Here is a 20,081-nt window from a genome sequence, read left to right as displayed (position 1 = left end):
TTTTACATATTTCTATCCTCAATAACCCTATGCAAGGTTTCTGGAATCAGAAAATCCTTGGCAACTGTGGGTGTGGTTTAAATTTTGGTTTTGGTTTGGGGGTTGGGGCTTAACATGTTCAGCTCCATGTCAATCTAAAGAGTGGAGGCTCAAATGAGCCAGGAGGTGCCCAGAAGATCCGACCAGCTGTTCCCATCTGATCACAACCATTGAAGCTGTGGCCAGTCCATAGTTCTACTCTGAAACACGCCAGGTAACCCTGAGACACTCAACAACACTTGGTTTGAGAGAGAGAGAGAGAGAGAGAGAGAGAGAGAGAGAGAGAGAGAGAGAGAGAGAGAGATGGATTTGAATAAAGGTTGAAAGAAAAGAACACTGGTAGAAACACTTCTCATACCATCTTCTTAGTAACTTATTAAATTGATGTGTTACTCTGGGTAGACTAGAGAAACTAATTCATAAACACACATATGTGTATAAGGGAGAAGTTTATATACAAGAGGAACTGAACATTGAGAAAACATCCCAACCCAGTCCAGTCCATATGTCCAATACCAAGCTATAAAGTCCTCTTCAGACTCATGAAACACATGCAATGAAGCCAAATACAGGATGATCACAAGCCAGTGGGTAGAAAGTCTTTGGATCCAGTGGCGGTGTTAGCATCTCAGTGCTGGCAGGAGTCTCTCTGTGGCTTCTTCAGCTTCCGAGGTCTGCTTGCGTCCATGTAGCTTGTCTTCTGCAATGTCTCCCAGGGAGTAGCAGAGAGCGAGGTGTCTTCGACCTCCAAGGAAGTACCAGATTTCCCAGAATTCTCAGGAGAAGGCCATGCCCACAGAAGTCTCATGGGCTCTCTCCAGATTGACAGGCTAGACTCCACCCCTACACTCTTACTCCTTAAATTGACACCGGGTTAGGTGACTGCCACACTTGGACAGCTTATTCATTCCCTTATGCCTGACTCATTTAACCTGCGAGGTGAAAATACACCCATTACATATTATTTTGAAGAGTCAAATGATAGCAGAGTCTCACCATTCACTGTGAATAGTCCCTGCTAAGAAGTCAATAAATAGTTCTGACTATTTTTAGTATTCCAGATTGATTCTGTTAAAAAGTGCAGAGTACGTAATAATATTCTTTGTCATTGGTGTGGAGTTAACAACCTAATATGCTTCAGAGCAGAATGCCCTTCAGAGATTTTTCAATGGTCACGAGCGTACAGAGGTAGATATCTGCCCTTGTCCACAGTGCCACTGGGTGGATTCAAACATTGATCCTTTGGTTAAGAACCAAGCACAGGTCATTTGTGCTGCCGGGGCATCTTCACATAGTAATGTAGGCAGTACCCACTGTACACTCATGTAGCTTAGTTTAAGTGTCCAAAGTACAACGCTAAATTATCTCCATACTTACCACGCCTTCTATTGGGTTCTTTCAAGGTGTGAACTTTACAACACATTTAGTTTCATAAATGGGATCGATAACCCCTTTCCTTCCAAATTCCTCAGGGATGGCATGTGTTTGGGAGAAATTTCCGTAAGCCATTCTGAGCTGCCTTGGAAGGAACAGGCTGTATAAAAACGAGAAACTGTAACTTCTTTTGGCCTCACCTACGCTCCACCATCTACATACCTATGGTTGTGTGCGGATGACTTCAGAGTGCTTGCCAAATACCATTGCCAAGGGGACCCCCAGGACAACATCAGTCCATTGGTAGTAGAGGGTCCCTGCAAACAGAATACGTGAACCTCTTCTTCCCCTCGTGGCACTTCATTTACTCCATGTCTAAAGGGTTAAGGTCAAATTGGTCAACAGGAGAACTAATTAAATAGAAACAGAAAATGTCATGTTGAATAGCTCACTAACTAATCTAATAGGAAAATTAAAGAAAAAAAACATTTCTTAAAAGATCTACTCATAAATCATTGCCTTTGCTTTTGTGCTATAAGACTCATGTCCATGATAGGAAAAGTAGAAAGTCAAGACACACTAAAGGAACAATGGAACCATCACCGCCTGGAAAATATCAGTATGTGATCTGTCAAAATATGTGTGTCCACTCAGATAGTGCACATACTCCTCACACATGCAGGCCCATGCAACTGTACATTTTTTTCAACCAAAAGGAGTCATCCTTCATTCAGTGTTTTTTTCCTTGCCTTTTTTAGTGAATAACTTACCTGCAATCTTTCTGTATCTATAAACATCTTTCTATATCTATAAATATCCTTCTATGGATTGGCTTAAAGACCACGTGTGCAAACATCTGTATACAGATTTGTGACAACAGTACTAAGAAATATGGTCTCAAAAACAAGCAGTCCCAAGATGAACTCAAACCCACTGTTGAATGCAAAATGTTGGTGAGCAAACTTTGCTGTCACCTAAACTCCTTTGCCACGTTGTAAAGTTAAGCTACACTGCCTCTCCAAAAGAAAGGTGGTCTCATGCTCGAAAATATACTAATTAAATACATTTCTCAGATTAGTGGTTTGTCCTTGAGAGGGAAGCATTCCCATGTTTCTCCTCTAAGTTCCTGTTTGTGATGGCTGGGAACCTGCAGAAGGAGATTTTCAGGCTTCTGACCACAGCCAACAAGTGCTAAGTGAAAGAGACATTCGTGCAGGTAAACTCAAGACTGCATATACGGTATCTGGAAACATACCGCGAGCTTCAAAGAGCTCATGGGACACTCTATGATCTTTTCATTCTCCTGTTCCATCTTTTTGAAGCTCCCTGGTATAAAAAAGATGAATCCGACTTCCTTAGTATCTTCTGGGTAAGAGTAATAAGTGCCTAGCATACTCTGATGTGTATATGCAAAGCCTCCTGAATACATGGCTATATCTGGAAGGCTTTCTTTCTGCCCGCGAACTATGTCTGAGCTGCTTTTGTAGAGAATCTAAAGACTCAAATTTTAACTTCCTTTGAGGCTAGTTAAATAAGATATTCGAACCCCATCTCCAACCTCCCCCCAAAAAAGGCAGTGGTGATTTTAAAAAAAACCAAAAAACAGTTGCTGTTATAGTTACACTAAGATTTCTGGATCAAATACTTTCCAAGAGCTGCATAATTAGCCCACATCTTAGGAACCACGAAGGACTTGATGGCAAATCACCAAGCACTTGTCCTCCGACACCTGAGAAAGAAGGAACGATTTCCATGGTGCAGAGCAAAATCTACAACACTGGCTAGGCTACATCTACTAGCCTCACACTGGGTAGTATTGGACCTGCTGTTCTGCTCCCGTAAAGACCGCGGCCATGGGAGACCCTCGGGCAGTTCAATGCGCTCACAGATGTGTTGCCGTGAGTCAGAACTGATGCCACAGCAATGGACGTGGTTCCCTCTTGAAAAGAATGAATGGGGCTTAAGGGCGTATGTTAGTCCAGGTGGAGAAGTTTTGATTATTTTGTTTGGTTATAATCTTTAGTTGTTCCTGTTTGCAATGGTGAACATGAATGTGATTAGTGTATATTTGGAGCTCTGTTTGAAATGGTGAAAATGAATGTGATTAGTGTATATTTGGAGCTCAATGGTAAAAACCGCCATTTGAAACCATACAGCTTAAGGAAAATGGCTGACAGAAGGTCAAAATGGCTGACAGATGGTCAAAATGGCTGACTGAAAGCCTGGATATGGTTTGATACTCTCAGAGGCTTAATCCCATACTTTTGTATCAATAGAATAGTTTAGATAAGGATTAAGATAAGCTAAAGAAGGATTTAACTTGACTATTTTAAGAATTGAATATAGTGTCTGATTCTATCTTGTTTATACTGATTTATTCTGCTTATTGTCGATATAATGATTGATAGAAATGTTTATTGGGAAGTATGAAAATAAAGAGCTTGTAAACCCACTTGTCTTCGGCCATTAAAATTGGATCCTTAAATGGGTTTCGGACACTCCTACCAAGAAGGCTCAGAAGAGATTAGCACCATCCAGTGCTATGGAGAACTCAGGATATCTGCATTCCAAGATACTTGCCTGGGGGAAAGATAGATTGAAAAAAAAGGAAGTCTCTGGATATTTGAAGTTTTGAACTCTAGTGATTTTTGTCAGAAGCTGGAAAAAACTGGAACCATGAAGAAAACTCCCTTCTAGGACTGAACGTTAAAGGAAGCCAGTGGGCAGGGTGAAATGCGTGCTAGGTGACCACCTGGATCCACTTGTTGAGTGGAAGTGGGAGAAAGAGCAATAGAGAGATGGGCTGAGTCTGACCACTGACACCCGTGGACCTGGTTTACAGGAACTAGAGGAGAAGACGAGAGTGGGTTGACTGATCTGAAGTTCATGACCTAGCAAAAGGGGTCTGGGCTTATTGAGAATATGTGATGAGGCCATGGTCTGAGGCAGTGGTTCGCCACCTTCCAAATGCCGCAACATTTTAGTACAGTTCCTCATGTTTGTGGTGACCCTCCAACCATGAAATTATTTTCATTGCTACTTCACAACTGTAATGTTGCTACTGTTATGAATGGGTGTTCACTGGTGACCCCTGTGAAAGGGTCATTCGATCCCCACAGGGGTATCAACCCACAGGTTGAGGACTGCTAGTCTAAGGCAAGTAGAACAACGGGCACCCTGGTGAGGCTAAATGAGGCAGCCACATTGAGTTGAGCAGAACCTGACCAGATAAAGAGTAGCTATTTGTGCCTTAGAACTGGTGCATGTGGCTGCAGACTTTATGGATGGCCTGTCCTGATTTGACTTTGATTATGGATGTGGCTTTCACGAGGTTCCAACTGGAATGAAGATTCTTCACATCAGAGAATAAGATTGTCTCCTCCATGCACTAGGTTGATGTAAGTGGGCAGTATAGAAATTGGGTACCCCAAATTGAAGGTTATAAAGGCATGAAGTGGTTGGCTTACAAAATTCCACAGGTGGGGGGATATATTCATAGGACAATAGGATTAGGGTGTAGGTATTACTTATCTTCAATTGTTAGGCATAGCACATTTGTTTTGTCACTTATAGAATGTTATGTTTAAATGAGGGTGACACATATTGAACTGCATGCATTTTAGTTTTATCCTATTAAGTAAAGATATGATTTTATTGTTGTTTAAAAATTATATATGGCTAAAAAGTCTTGTTAAAGTGTCAGATTCACAAGGGGTGGTCTGTCATAGTTGCATAATCTGGTGTCAATTTGGGACTGGAGAGGATTAAGAGTGAAGGGGTAGAGTCTAGTCTATCGATCAGGTCGGTCATAGTTGATGAGGCCTCTGTGTGGGCATTGCCTTCTCCTGAAAATTCTAGGAACTCTGGTATTTCCTCCTTGGAAGTAGGAGATATTCTCTCTCTCTGCACACTTTCTGTGAGACATCCCTGAGGAGAAGCCACATGGACCTACCCTGATGCAGCTCTGGGAACTGGAGAAGCCAAGCAGAGACCCCTGCCAGCGCTGAGATGCTTACAACGCCACTGGATCCAAAGACTTTCTACCCACTGGCCTGTGATTATCCTGCATTCAGCGTCATCATATGTGTTTCGTGAGTCTGAAGAGGACTTTATAGATTGGTATCGGACACGTAGGCTAATATCAGGCTTATGGACTTGATCTGGACTGGGCTGGGATGTTTTCTCAATATTCAATTACTCTTGTATATAAACCTCTTTCTTATGCACATAAGGGTGTCCATGAATTTGTTTCTCTAGTCTGCCCAGACTAACACAGGGGGTGTGGGAATTTGGGTCCCTCTGAGGTCCTCAGTTGCTCCCCTTTCACTCGAGTCTCATACCCTTCCCTGGACCTCACCCATCAGCTCCACATTGCAACACCACCCAGGCTCACAACTGCTCCCCACCCCCAGCGGTCTTCCCTTCTCGGGACCCATAACCTAGACTATCGCCTTGAGTGCCCTCCGTTATTTTCCATTGCCTCGCATGCAGGCAAAAGTTGGACACTGGTACAAAAGCCCCACAGAGCCTCCATGCATTTGAGTTGTGATGCTGGCGAAGAATACTGAAAATACCATGAGCTGCTGACAGGACAGCGAGATGTGTCTTGGAAGAATGGCAGCCAGCGTGATCCTTCCACGTGAGGATGGTGAGACTTCCTGTGCCTTACTGACTTTGGACAGGTTCTCAGGAGAGCCCAGTCCCTGCAGAAGGACATCGTTCTTCGTAATGCGGAGGATCAAGGACAGAGAGGAAGTCCCTGGATGAGGTGGAATGACACAGCGGCTGCCACAATGAGGTCAGGCGTCAGAAAAGTTGTGAGGATGAGGAGGACGGGGAACTGTTCGGTTCTCTTGTGCACAGGGCCGCTCTGAGTTGGAACTGACCCAACAGCACCTCACCACAGTTAACAACCTTACTTGTCTCAGACGAGCTTTCTACTCATTGTCTTTCTATTTAAGGAGTTAGGTCTCCGAAACGAACAGGGGCAGCGCTAGTGCTGTGAGTCACCATCAACTTGATCGCAGTGAGTTTTCGGCTAGTTTTATAATTTCCCTTCAGACACAAATGAAATATTTTAAAAATTTGTTGTTTCCTCTTCTTAACCTGTCAATTGATAGGCATCAGAGACCTTTAAGCATTTTCAAATTCCCCATTCATTCTTGTAATTTTTAAATAGCTCTCACTTTCTCAAGAAATTTTATAAATAGCTGAGATATGTACACACATGCACACACAAACAAAACATTGTCGGTGGATTGATTCATCCCACACGTGGAGAGAATTGGCCATTTGCTGAATAGATCGCGGAACAAATTGGCTTTGGGCAAGCAGTCCTTTAAGAAAACACGCCTGCTTCTCTGTTCACAAGGACCCCGGGGATGTGAACTTTTCTGCTTGGGGACACCAGCCATGGTTGTCCTTGAAACAGGAAAAGGGGAGGAAACACTGGTAAAGTCGGAAGAAGAAAGAAAACAGGACAACAGAGGAAAGGGGAAGAGGAGCCACAGGGCTGGAACACAGCAATACACCGAGCCTAGACCGGGCAAGGAAGAAGCCAAAACAAACCAAGGAAGCTGTCTGGTACTGATCTCTGTCCAAGATACAATCTGCCAGGTCGATAGAAGGGCTCGTTTATTTGTTCCGAAAATCCATGATGCCAAGGCAGACACACCTTTTAATACCCAGGCATTTTCCTTCCTCTTTAAAAATATTTGAAATGTCTCCCATTCAAACCATTAATTAACTAAAATCCAGGTGTAAGGACATGGGCACCCATTGTCACTGAAAAGAAAGAACAAAGCCGCTGTTTCACAAACATTAGAAGGACACATTATGCGATTTTATCCATGCACAAATGTAAAAAATACACATGCCAAAGAATGGTGGCTTAAACCTACCAGCCACTCTGTTAAGAGAAAGATGTTAGCAATCTGCTTCTGCAGCGACACGATCTTCGAAACCCAAAGGACAGTTCTATTCTGTCCCATAAGGCCACCATGAGCCAGAATTGACTTGATACCAATGAGTTTGGTTTTCTGCTTTTATGTTGTTTTAAGAGGAGGAAAGTTGGTGAATTCACAGAATCGGGCCTCAGACCTGGGTCCATTCCATGACAAAGACTCCATCATTAAAACAATTTTAGAACATGACCTCCTAATTCTGTGATATTCTACTCATCAGAAAATAGGGTGTCTATCCTCCCCACCACCCCCGAATCCAGACATGCTTGTGGCACGGTGCTCCTTCCACAGCCATGCCACCAAAGGTGACACCAGGGTACTGGTTGAATTTCATCTCCCAGAATAATTGTTACCCATTCTGAATCTTGCATCTGTGGATGCACTCCCACTTGGAAATAGGGTTACCTTTGTTATGTCCATGAGATCCTGTCAGTGAGGCCCCGTGTCTTACACGATTATGTTTGAGATAGAAGAGGAGCAGATTGGGTGCAGAAGGAAGCTGACCCAAGTGCAGACCCAGATTACGTGACAAAGATGGAGGAAGACCAGTAACCAGCCCCGAACCTCCAAAGATGACTGTGTAGCAAAGCTGAAACAGAGCTTTTCCCCTGAGAACAGGAAGTCCTCCACTCAATCTGGTACCCTAAATTTAGCTCTCTAATCTTCTTACTGTGAAGTAATATATTCCAGTTCAGGGCAGCGCTCATTCATCCCCATGTGTCATTTGTGTCTTAGCAGCCCTGAGAAACTAAGACATGCATCTTCTTCCTTGTGCCCCTGGGAAACTCACATGTGGAGCGCTGAGGGGTTATATTGGAAGGCCACCATTACTGTGAGTAAGACATGTGGCATGAAGAGGCCTCGTGTGACATGGTCCGAGTCTTCCACTCATCGAAGCCCAGGCATCCAGCAGGAGGTAAGGGAGCCTGCTCCCCTGCAGATCCGCAGTCTCCAACAGGCAACTTGCAACGCCGAGACCTCAGACATTATGAAAACCATTCAACTCCACCGTGTCTAGTCCAAATTCTCACTGCCATGATCCACGAACACATAGTTGTTTGGGGTCACTACGTGGCGAGGTTATTTGTTACCCGAGAGAGTATCTGGAACCAGACCCGTCACCACCCCGTGAAATGATTCTGCCTCAGCACGCTGTGAGTGTGCGCCACATAAAGACATGTACCAGGAACTAACTGTACATAGCAAGAGCTGCCATCCAAATCAGGCCACAAAGAAATCACAGACACAGGAAAATATACACCGAACATGTGTACCCACAGGGAATATCCCATACCCACACCAGAGTCCATGTAAAATCACATCACACGGACAGCCACAGAACTAACTCATATCGACCCTAGAGGGCAGAGTAGAACTGCCCCGGGTGTGTTTCCAAGACTGTAACTCTTTACGGGAGTTGAAAGCTCCCTCTTTGTGCTGTGGAGTGGCCGGTGGTTTCAAACTGCTGGCCTGCAGTCAGCATGACTCACTACGCCACCAGTCGGTGTCAGGAAGAGTTGAAGGAACTCTTGAAACAGCGCACAGTGTGCTGCTAAGTGTCCTGTGCCAAGGAGCCTTTTCCAACACAACGTGACACTAGAGAGCAAAACAGACCAGTCTTGCAGGGTGTCGTTGGCTTTCTTCGTGAGCAGGTCACCAAGTTTTCCCTTTGGTGCACTGCTAGTGGGTTCAAAGCCCCAAACGGGTGGTTAGCAGCCAAACACACATACAAAAACCAATTACCCCCAACGGTGAGTCATGTGTGGCCCGACATCGGGTAATAGGAGGAGCCAGATTCATCTTCCTCCAGCCAAGAAGCCGGAGCGTTTGAAGGAGCCCACAGAGTAACTGGGATCCCTCAGACAAAGAGACTGGTTTAACACTAAGTTAAACTTACGAAACCGATCTGACTTTGGTTTTCAGCGGATGTTTTACCCGCGTCTCACTGGAAATGTCCCAGTTCTGCTCTCGGGCACCCGCACATGAGAAGAGATCCCACTGGAAGAACAGGAAACTGACTATATAGTGCAGGAGAGCATTGAGACACTGGGATCTGCCTCCAAGGGCACATATAGTCTCAAAACAAAGTTAAACCAACAAGAAAAACGTCAAGATGAAGAGGTTGAGTTGTGGAAATACACAGAAGGACAAATAGATCCAACAATGAATGATCTATAGCATGAGTCAAATAAATACACAGAAATTATTTCAAAACTCAGCTCCACTTAACTTGCCACAGGACCTTAGAGATCTACCAGAGTTCATCTAAAGGCGGGGAAACTGCTACCTGCCTCCCAGGATGGGTGTTTGCAACTTTGAAAGTGTCAAGTCTATTTCCAATTGACAAACTTCTACACCAGGCCTAGAGGGATTGTGTAGCTCCCTCACAATGAGCTTGCGCCATCTCGTGTTCAAATAAGGTACTGCAATGAGAGTAAACTACCAAATTTTCTGAAAGTACAGATCAGGACTTTCACTAGCATGCAGGTACACGGTTGAGAGGCTCCAGGTCAAAAGAACAGATCAGTAATATCTGTGAGAAATTCAAAAAGCAGAACTTAAAGTGCGTTGCATTTTAAAGATGATTAAAAGGTAGCCTTAATTAATTTATATAGCCATTTGACAAAATAATAATTTCAAAATAAACGTGAGACAGGTCAAATAAATTAGTAAAAAAAGTGAAACCATTAACCAAACAGAATAAATATAAGTTCACGTGTACCTCTCTCAAGAGAGGCCTTTCTAGGCTGGAAAGACAAAGGCAGAAACCCCACAGGCTGCAGTGGTAAGACTTGAAAAAGCTTTCGCAACCAACAGTCATGAACAAACTTGAAAGGCAGCGGGTAAGTCAGAAACCCGGATGTTAGCATGCGGAGGAACAAAAGAAAGGGCCACAACAATGGGTGGTCACAGCTGTGGGCCAACTCAAAGCAAATATTCCATAATCAAATACATGGCAAGGTCTAAATTATTATCTAGATATAAATGAAAGCAAAAGCAAGATAGTACCATCCTTCTGTGAAATCAACAAAGATATTCTGTACAGAGTGTGGAGGAGAGTGGAGAATTGAGCCAATTCCAAATCCTACACCTGACGTAGGATTTCGGAGGCAATACATCCTTATGGGTGCAGAGCTGATCTTTCTCGCTGGGGGCTGCAGTCCATTTGAACCCTCCACCTTTAAAGAGGTCTCTGACATACGATGGCAGAGCTGGAAAACAAACAGCCCTTTCACAGAGTGAGAAATCTCAAATGACCGTATCATGTGACAGGAAAAGAAAAAAACCTGTGCCTTTTCAGTAAATGAATCCCAGGGAATGTTATATGCACCGATCTAGATACCTGGAAATTACTGATGCACAATCACTAAACACGATTTTGAACACACCATGTAAGACACTAATGAAACAAATCATGATGCATATTAAGGTTTCATTTTTTTCTCAAAATGAAAAATGTAGAACAATCTGGAAAATATCTTTCTGTAAAGAAGGTAAAGCAGTTAATCAGACAATGTATTAGAGAACACAGTTCTACATGCATGAACACTCACTCACTCTCATACACCAAGAATTAACTCCAGGCAACTGATTACTAATGTTACAGGGAACGCCTCCAACTGACTTCCTTTCTCTCCTGCAACGCTGCGGGCGGCCACCAGAGGGCAACAACAACATAGCATCCTTTCTGTCTGTGACTGGGAGGCTACCACCACTGCCCTAATGACATCGTTTCCATTGATGTTCAGGCTTTACTGCCAAGACTGTTGTTTTCCAGACATTAGTATAGAGTAAAACTTGTGAAATGTGAAGACCATAGAAGGTGAAAAGAAAACCGCAAACCTTCCCAGTAAAGCAAGCAATGGGAAATGACTGTCGAGAGCGAAAAGTTTGTGAGAATCAGCCAAACACAGGCAGTCTCTTGGAGTTCCCACTCTCAAGGGCTTTAAGGAGGTTTAATCGGTTCGCTTACTCCAGGAGAAGCCACCTGCCCAGGTTGTCAAACCAGTACCAGAGAAGGTCTAGGGAAAAGCGATGCTTAAGGGAACATAATTGGCTCAGAACCCACAGGACATGCTTCCCTGTCCCTCTTCCGTTCCCCAGCAATGCAACCTGGTCAAGTCCCTACGTGCACCAGCCAAGTTGTGGAGCAGTTGGAGTTGAAATTGGTCGTATCACAGTCCTTCTGCCTTATCAATCTCAGATTTGAAGACAGACACGAGTAATGAGACAATGGTTCTGATCCAGAAAGGGCCAAAGGTATCTGTCTTATTTGGGGGAAAAAAAGATAACTCCTGCTTGTAGAACCTCTAAGAAGAGGTAGGGCAGAGATGGAGAATAGAAAGGAATTAGAATGGAGAAAGTGGTGGGGGGGCAAAAAGGCAAGTCAGATGAAAGCAGAGGAAAGAAAGAGGGGGACAGGGACACACTGACAAACAGACAATGCCTACAACCCAGCAGCAAGCTAGACAGAGCTGTGACGCTTCTCACAGACAGACGGCTGAAGGACACGGCCTGGACCTTGTCAATTATTTGATTAAGGACCATTATTGGGCAGACAATTCTAGCAACTGAAGTTGCCCAACAAAAAACGGGGCTGTTTATTTCCCACTAAGATTCCGAATACTGGATCTAGACACGGATACATATTAGCGATTCAAAGGAGGTTCTGCAAGGAACAGCAAAATGACCTGTAAAGAGAAATCTTCTAAGTGAGGCCACATTTACCAAGCTGCCTAGTGAAAACCTCCCATTTTTTCCTAGTCCCATTCTTAAATCCCTGATTACTCATGAACTAATAGGCTTGTCTGTGATGGGATGCCATCTACTGCCTTCTTTTTTTAATGATTTCTCATTTTTATCCCAGTTCTTATAAAATTACACAGTACCCAATTACTATTCAAAAGTGTTAGTGGTCTGAGTCCACCCAGAAGCTCCTCAGAAACCAGGTCTGATGTCTGCTTCCCAAATGTCACTGTGATTGGCGGCTACAAGGTTTCACTACAAGGTTTCGCTACAAGGTTTCCCTGTGTCGACTCAGATGAAAACATAGGTGCACCCTGTAAAGCTACAGCATTGGCAACATCAAGCTGCTCTGAATGCAATTAAGAACCCAACAGGGTGACAGAAGTGTGTGAGAAAATTCCACTATCCTTTCCTTTCCATTTCCAATGAATTTTTCAAAGTTCCCTGTGTATGCCTCCTTTCCTGGCACCATTCCTCAACCTAGCCATTGTTCTGACATGGAAACTCCCTCCACATTCGGTCCAATGAATGCTGAGAAACCTGGTGGCTTATCAAATTTAACCAAAGCCCCCAGAAAATATCAACAAGCTGATTTTAACATACTACTGCACAGTGAGGGCTCTGCCGGGACCAGACAAGCAGGGGATTTACATGAGACAAAAGTCCCGCACTCCTACACACCAACGAAGTGCGCTTTCTAGGCCCTGATTGATGGCATCCCAGCAGAGCAGAATAGTGTGGGTTTCTGAGTGGCTTCCCCTCACATGTTTCCAGATGGACCATAAGGTGGGAAGATTCTAGTCTCAATCAATAACTCCATAAGCTCACTTTAATGTCCTTCCTTCAGGATTGCTGGGACTGCACTTCCTGAAAGGGGAGGCAACACACTCACTTCAATGCCCAATGAAAAGAGATATTTACTTTTATTTTTTTATGTTTTATTAGGGACTTATACAACTCTTATCACAATTCATACATATACATACATCAATTGTATAAAGCACATCCATACATACTTTGCCCTAATCATTTTCAAGGATTTATTTTTCTTACTCGGTGTCTCTCATTTTTTTCTGACTACAACAATCAGTTATCAACATTTTAGGCATGGAATTGGAAGCCTATGAAAGAATGACTATTAGAAATCCACGGATAACTTCTAAGTCCTGTACTATGTATTGCTTTAGTAGGTCATGCAGCTTTCTGTGCCAATGTTACCTAGGCTAAAACCATACTGAATTGTGTTCAGAGAAGACAATTAAGTGTAAGACCAAAGCTGAAGAGAGGTTGAACAGTGAAGGAAAGCCCCAGAAAATAAAAGGATGTGGGTAATAGAGAGAAAATGCTCTCTCTCCCAGGAGGAAAGCACTCCTTTTCCTGTGTCAGCGCCCACAATGGTCCCCAAAATGTCACTGGCCTGGCAACCTTGGCATCAGCTTCACCTGGAAGTGCCAGTTGGGGACCTGAAATGCTGTTGTAGGAAGCCTGCCGGATATCCGGTGCTCACTTAAACTGGAGAACTTTTGATTGGTTCAAAGGACCATTTTGGAGAAACGATCGACACTGGGTGGGGATCCACAGCCAACAGCACAGCCTACTAAGAAGGCAGGTACGGTAGCTTGTGTGCGAGTAATCCCAATCGCTGCTTCGAATCACAGTGGACAGTCAAATGCTGGCTTACCTGGAGTAGGCTCCTGAGGATGCCCTGATCACTAACTAAATCAACAGAGTCCCTTGACAAGAAGGCACATAGCAAACCCAACATGTGGAAAAAGAACTTGCTACGAATGAATGATTTTCTTAGAAACTATTGATTAATCTTCTATTAAAAACAAACAAAATCACAGATAGCCACAATCTCTATTAGTCCTGAAAGAAATGTGTGTGCAAACAGAACCGTTTAGGACCTAGATTAGCCGGTCATATTTGGATTATATCAGGTTAGTACAACACACAAGCCTAATTTCTGTACAGCCTAATTTCACTTGAATGAAGCTTGGTACTCAGGGATGAAGACTGCTGAGGTGGGAACACAGACTGGGGGCTATTCTTCAGTCCTAAGCAAAAATGTGTGGACTAAATGCTTACAAAACCTATTGTGCAACTCATTAGATGATGCCTACGATTCTTCATCCTCAAATTACGTCTACTGACAATCACACAGAAATCAGTTGCCATTCTAACAGTGTGGCATGTATAAGGGAGAAAAAGGCAGTCAAACAAAAATAATGGAGAAGAAACCAGAAAAGGTGGGAGAAGCTGGTAAAGAAGCAGTGGGCATGAGGCATCCAGGTGTGTGTGTACCGCTGCAGGAACACGCTGCCTGGAAAATGATAAGCTTCTAAAGCTCAATGTAGACTTTTGAGGATTTTAAAATACGTTCTTCCTAGAAAACTTAAATATACACCATGTAGACACTTTTTTATAAAGCCCATACACACACACAAACACACACACTGCCATCCAGTGGATGCTGATTCATAGCAACCCTATAGGATAGGGTAGAACTGTCCCTGTGAATTTCTGAGACTGTCACTTTTTGTTTTTCTTTTTTTTTTTATTAAGCAGTTTCATTGGGACATCATCCAAACAACAGATAATTCAATCGCTCAATCACACCAAGAAGAATTGTACTATCGTCACCACAATCAATTTTAGAAGATTTTCTTCTTTCTTGTACTCACTCTTATTGGCTCCCCAAGCCCCTCAAACTCCCCCAAGGAATTGTCACTCTTTGTGGGAGTGAAAAGCCTCATCTCTTGAGTCTCCAAATGACATTGAATAAACTCAAAAAAACTTCATTACCTACTTACAATAGGAAAGAAGGCGACCTTCAGGACTTGGAAAATCTGCCTATAACGATGTACATGCTTGTGTCTTTAAAAGGATACATTGAAGTCCAAATCCCTTTCCCTGTGAATGTGTCTCCGTTTGGAGATAGGGTCCTCAGGATGGTATCAGTTAAGTTCACGTGAAGTTAAAGGATCTTATCCTCTAGGACTGGGGTGCTTATCAAATAAGAGAGTATACACAGCGACAGAGAGGCAGGAGAGGGGCACTGCAGGATGTGGCAGGTATACACCAAAGAAGCCCCGGTGGAGACAAGCACAGACCACATCCACCTGCAGAGCCTCAGAAGGCATCCGCAGAGCTGACACCCTAGTCTAAGACGACCAGTCTCTGAACTGCGAGACAAAGAGATTTTGTTGTTGTTGTTTAAAGCCATTTTCTTTGTGATATTTTGAGAAAGCAGCCAACGAAAACTAAGCATTGTCGAATGGCAAGGTTTTCGGGTTTGTTTGTTTTGTAAAGTTTCTGAAATATATGTACATCTAGGTTATATTATGAAATTAGATGCATGGATGATTTATGATGAGGAAATTCTCATTGGAATTTGGATCAGGATGGAAGACCAAGCATATACACAAATTTGCCTACCCGCTCTATCTGCACCAACCAATTAAAAATAGCACAAAATAAATATCTATTATGATTAGTAAGTTTACCAAAAAGCCAGGCCCAAAAAAGTGCACACTGATAGATAAAACGTATGCTTTTGCTAGACAATGCTATGTATCAACAAGCAGAACATGACATTTTTCACCATTTGAAAATGCATTACGATGAAAATGAGATAGCATTAAGAAAATGAGAAAAATGCACTTAGAAGAAAAGAGACAGCCGTTTCAGCGAGAGGAACAAACCAACGGGCATACTTTGTTTCATCTTGGGACCCGGAGAACAGGTGAGATTAGACAGATGGAGGAACCCCTAGCTGGTGGGTCAGGGAGGAGGGAAGCAGTGAGTGGGAGGCCACAGAGCAGGTGAAGTATGCATGCTGCAAACACGGAAGTAGGATAATGGCGTAGTGTACGAAGCCAATGGGTCAGGACTACCTTTTCCCCTGCCTGTGAGACAATAACCAGCAATGAATGGAGAAGTCAAGATTGGAACAAAATAGTCTGTCTCCACAGCTCAATCTTAAACACATGCAATTTTTATCTAAGAAATATTCTCATCTTTGCACCGAAGTATGCACAAAGACAACCATGACAGTGTCATCTTTAAGGCTAAGGAAGGAGGAGGGACTAGATTAGATGGAGAGAGAGAAAGAGACAGAGATGGATAATCCTATCGTATCGTAGTACTAAAATCCAAGCCAAACTCAAAGTCATCGAGTTGATTCCATCTCACAGCTGCCATGTATGGGGTTGCTGAGACTGGAAATGTTGATGGGGACAGATCGATTCATCATCTTCCAAGGAGCCGCTGGGTGGTTTGACCTTGCCGCTAGCAGCCCCATGTCTACAGGTAGTCTTAGTTCATTCTAAAACAACTCTATGTGATGATCAGTATTATGCATTTTAAAATAGAAAGGAGACAGCATGGCTCAATATTATTAAATCATTTGCCGCAAGTTCTTTGATCCCTGAAGATGGTTAGATTTGAGCTCTGGACTCCAATACATTGGACTGAGGTGAAGAGTGGACTAACATCGGCAATACAACCACAGGGGCAATAAGGAGGTTTCCAGGTGAGTGGGAAAGACACAGCCCTTACCACAGCGGTCTCGGATGACAAGGTTGCGGCCTTCCTTCAGATGGATGGTGAGGAGGTATGCAAAAGGGCTGGGGAGGTTACTCAAGCCATCGCCGGATTCTCCGAGGATCTGTCCAGAGAGAAGAGTCAGAGAAGTCGGTAGTTATTAGGTCAGACCGAGATAATTTTCATCCCACTTAAGAGGTGTAGGAACGTCAAGCAGAGGGCAAATCTTCAAGGGTCCTTGCCTCTTACTCCCATACAGTTTGCTAGCTTGGTTATTAACATGCTATGGCAATCATGATCATATCTTTTCAAGATTAGCTTTCCATGAAGAAACAGCTAGGTGGTTAGGGCAACTTCTGAAGCACTCCTAAATGCCTTTCCTGGCTGCAGGATGCTTGAGCCTTTAGGATAGGACTCAGGTGGGGCTACAAGGCAGGACAGAGCACACAGAGGTCCATCTTTGGGGCAAACAGGCACAGAATGTGTGAAAATCCGCCCAATGGTCATGTTCTCATAGACCTCTACATGTAATAAAAAACATTTCACTTCCTTGGCACTCAGCTGATCACCCACTGAGCCCTGTTGACCCCTCCTCTGGGGCCCTGGAGATCACAATTGTCAGCATCCAGTGCCCCTGGCTTTCCCATATTTCCCTTCAGTATCTCCTGCATCCGTGTCTCCCATTTATACCATCTTGGTCTCTCTCATCTCTCCCAGTTTAGCTCACTTCCCCCTTTAGGAATTCACTAACTCCTATCAGCTATAATATCAAATTCAAGCCTACCTCTGAGTAACTAACAAATGAATCCAGTGCAATTTCAAACCTGTTCAAATTTTCACCTTTCCTCCGAGAGAAAGAAAAAGTAAAATAATTTATCATTCACTTATTTGACATTCAATTAACCGATTGTATGGCTAAGTTACCCTTGACTGCTTGCTTTTGAAATTCTCCCTGCTTGTGTTTCAAAGCACTTCAAAATGGTTTTGTCTCCTTTACTCTTCCACTCAGTTTCATAGAGGCTATGTATTTTTAGAAGAATCTATCACTGTCTAAAAAATCAATAGGCTATGAATTCACCTTCCCCAGCTCTCATTTGGAAGGCCAGTTTATTATGGGTGGATACAACGTAGCTCACTTTAGCGGCAGGAGGTAGAGGATCACATATCCAAACACTGAGAGGGAAATATTTACAATCTTCCCTCTAGTGTTTGCTGTTGAGGAATCTCACTTACAGACTGGTCTTCAAAATGTTGGGATGTGAAGGAAGCACTCAGATCACCACTTCCACATAACTTCTGTAGGGGAAAAGAAACATGAAAAGGTCTGCTTAGAAAAGCACTGGATACATATGTGCTGGACATGATGGATGTATGGATTGAGATAAGAATTGTACGGGCCCCCAATAAAATGATTTTTTTTTAAAGAAAGAAAAGCATTGGAAGCGAGGTCTCTAAGGGAAGCAGTAACATTAGAGAGTCAAGTGGACCTTAGACTCATTAACTATTGGGGATTGGAAGCATTTGGAGAGAAGGAGGAGTGGAAGTAGGAAACAGAGGAAGTGGGGCAGGTGATGTTACATGGTGTGGCTTGCAATCAAGGAGATGAAACAAAGTCTGTATGTATGAATCACTGAATGGGAAACTGGCCTCCTCTGTAAACCTTCACCCAATTCACAGTAAAATGTCAAAACGGGCAATGGAAGATCAATACCCAAAGGATTTCCATTTCTGTCCGCGGGGCTTGAACAGAAATCAGATGTAACCGAGATCCTAGTGTGGCAACACTAAGGTTCAGATAAGTAAAAAGCCAACATGGGGGACACCCTAGTTGCTCATTACTGTTGAGTTGGGTTTGAATCATGGCACCCCATGTACTACAGATGAACCCTGACTCCACTCTGTGCCATCTCCACAGCTGTTGCTGTGTTTGAGTTCACAGTTGCAGCCCTTGTGCTTGTAAGTTGTCTGTCTTCCCACCAAAAGGTCTCATTTTCTAGCACAGTATCCCATCAATTCTGCTGTGAGCCATACGGTTTTCACTGGCTAATTTCCAGAAATAGATTCACTACCAGAACTTTTTATCCCAATCTGTCTAGCCTGGGAGCTCTGCTGAAACCAGTCCCACACGTGTATTTAAATTTGCATTGTATTTAAATCGGTATTTAAATTGGGGAGACAGGCATAACTTCTAGCCTCAGAGTAATATGCAAGCTGCCACAGAGCAACAAACTAACCAGCTGGAAGGGGATGGGTACTCCTCTCCATTCTTGAGTGGCTACAGGATTCTTGGGCTTTTTCTACAGAACACAAGGTGGTGAGCCAAGAAAGAAAACAGCAAGCAACTGAGGCTACCCAGCACTTCACTTTGGGAATCTGACATTGACTAGGCAACTGCAGCTGAGGGCGCTGCCTCCCTGCTGTGTGGCAATAGGAGAGGAGCTGATTGCATCCTCCCACTGGGCTGCCCAGGCGCGCCCAGTCCATGGGGTGTTTAGCTGAGGAGTAGCTTTGTTCTCAGTAAAGGAAGTAGAGCAGCAGGGCCACCTGCGAGGCCCCTCCCCGTGTGGGCCCGCCTGGCCCGTGATCACCCGTAGGGAACCTGGTGACTCAGGAACACATGCCAGTCAATTATGAAACATTTCAAAATAGGATCTGGAAGACCTTCCAACTGTACCTTCACGGAAAAAGCAACTGCGCAATCATCAACCAAGAAAGTTTGACCCATCCCCAAACATGGAGAAATACCCATGCTGGGGACATGCCCTCAGAACTACAAGTGTCTGGGCTCCTAGTTCATAAATGTCTCCAATTCCCGGTCAGCTGTTTCACAGAGCAACAGGAGGAGACTTCTCAACAGGTTGTATCTTTACTAAAAAAGAAAGTTCAGAGTACATCAGGCATTTAATGAAGGTCCTTAGGCTGAGAGTGAAGTAGGCTGCTTCCCATATACAAGGTTGATGCTTAGAAGAAAAACAAGGGATTTTCTCCAAAGAAAACTAGATAATTCCAAGGTTATGGGAGGACTTGGGGACTCAAAGCTGGCCTACGGAGCTTGCTCAAATGACCATGAACCAGTGGGGGTGGGGCAGAGACAGCACATAGGGGCCTTCTTCTTCCCACCCAGAGGCAGGAATCGGTAGGCAGAGATAGAAGGCACCCCTGGGCGGTGCAAATGGTTAGTACACATGGCTATTAACCAAAGGGTTGGCGAGCCAACGTGCACTCAGAGGTAACATGAAAGAAAAGTTTGGCAACCAGCTTCAGGAAATCCAGTCATTCAAGGCTGTGGGTACAGCTCTGCTTGGACGCAGCGCATGCTTCAGAGTCAACTCAGCAGGCGCTAATCTGGGGGCACAATGCAGATAAGCTGTCTCAGCACGCAAGATATTAGGCTTCCTTCTAAGACGCTGAAGC

The 20,081-nt window shown here is 43.8% G+C and overlaps 1 protein-coding gene across 1 annotated transcript in view; it reads right to left on the bottom strand.

Moving 5' to 3' along the window:
• The window catches only part of MCTP2 (multiple C2 and transmembrane domain containing 2), a 287,776-nt gene that overhangs the window by 177,749 nt on the left and 89,946 nt on the right, over positions 1-20,081 (bottom strand). Inside the window, exons 3-4 of the mRNA XM_075557885.1 lie at positions 17,901-17,963; positions 16,683-16,791 (exon numbers count right to left, since the gene is read on the bottom strand). Coding sequence (XP_075414000.1) covers positions 16,683-16,791; positions 17,901-17,963 — 172 coding nt within the window. The remainder of the gene's footprint in view (positions 1-16,682; positions 16,792-17,900; positions 17,964-20,081) is intronic.

The sequence above is a fragment of the Tenrec ecaudatus genome, chromosome 9, assembly GCF_050624435.1.
Source record: "Tenrec ecaudatus isolate mTenEca1 chromosome 9, mTenEca1.hap1, whole genome shotgun sequence".
Classification (NCBI taxonomy): Eukaryota; Metazoa; Chordata; class Mammalia; order Afrosoricida; family Tenrecidae; genus Tenrec; species Tenrec ecaudatus.
Note: the sequence above shows the minus strand (reverse complement) of the source record. Positions and strands in the feature narration are given on the sequence as shown.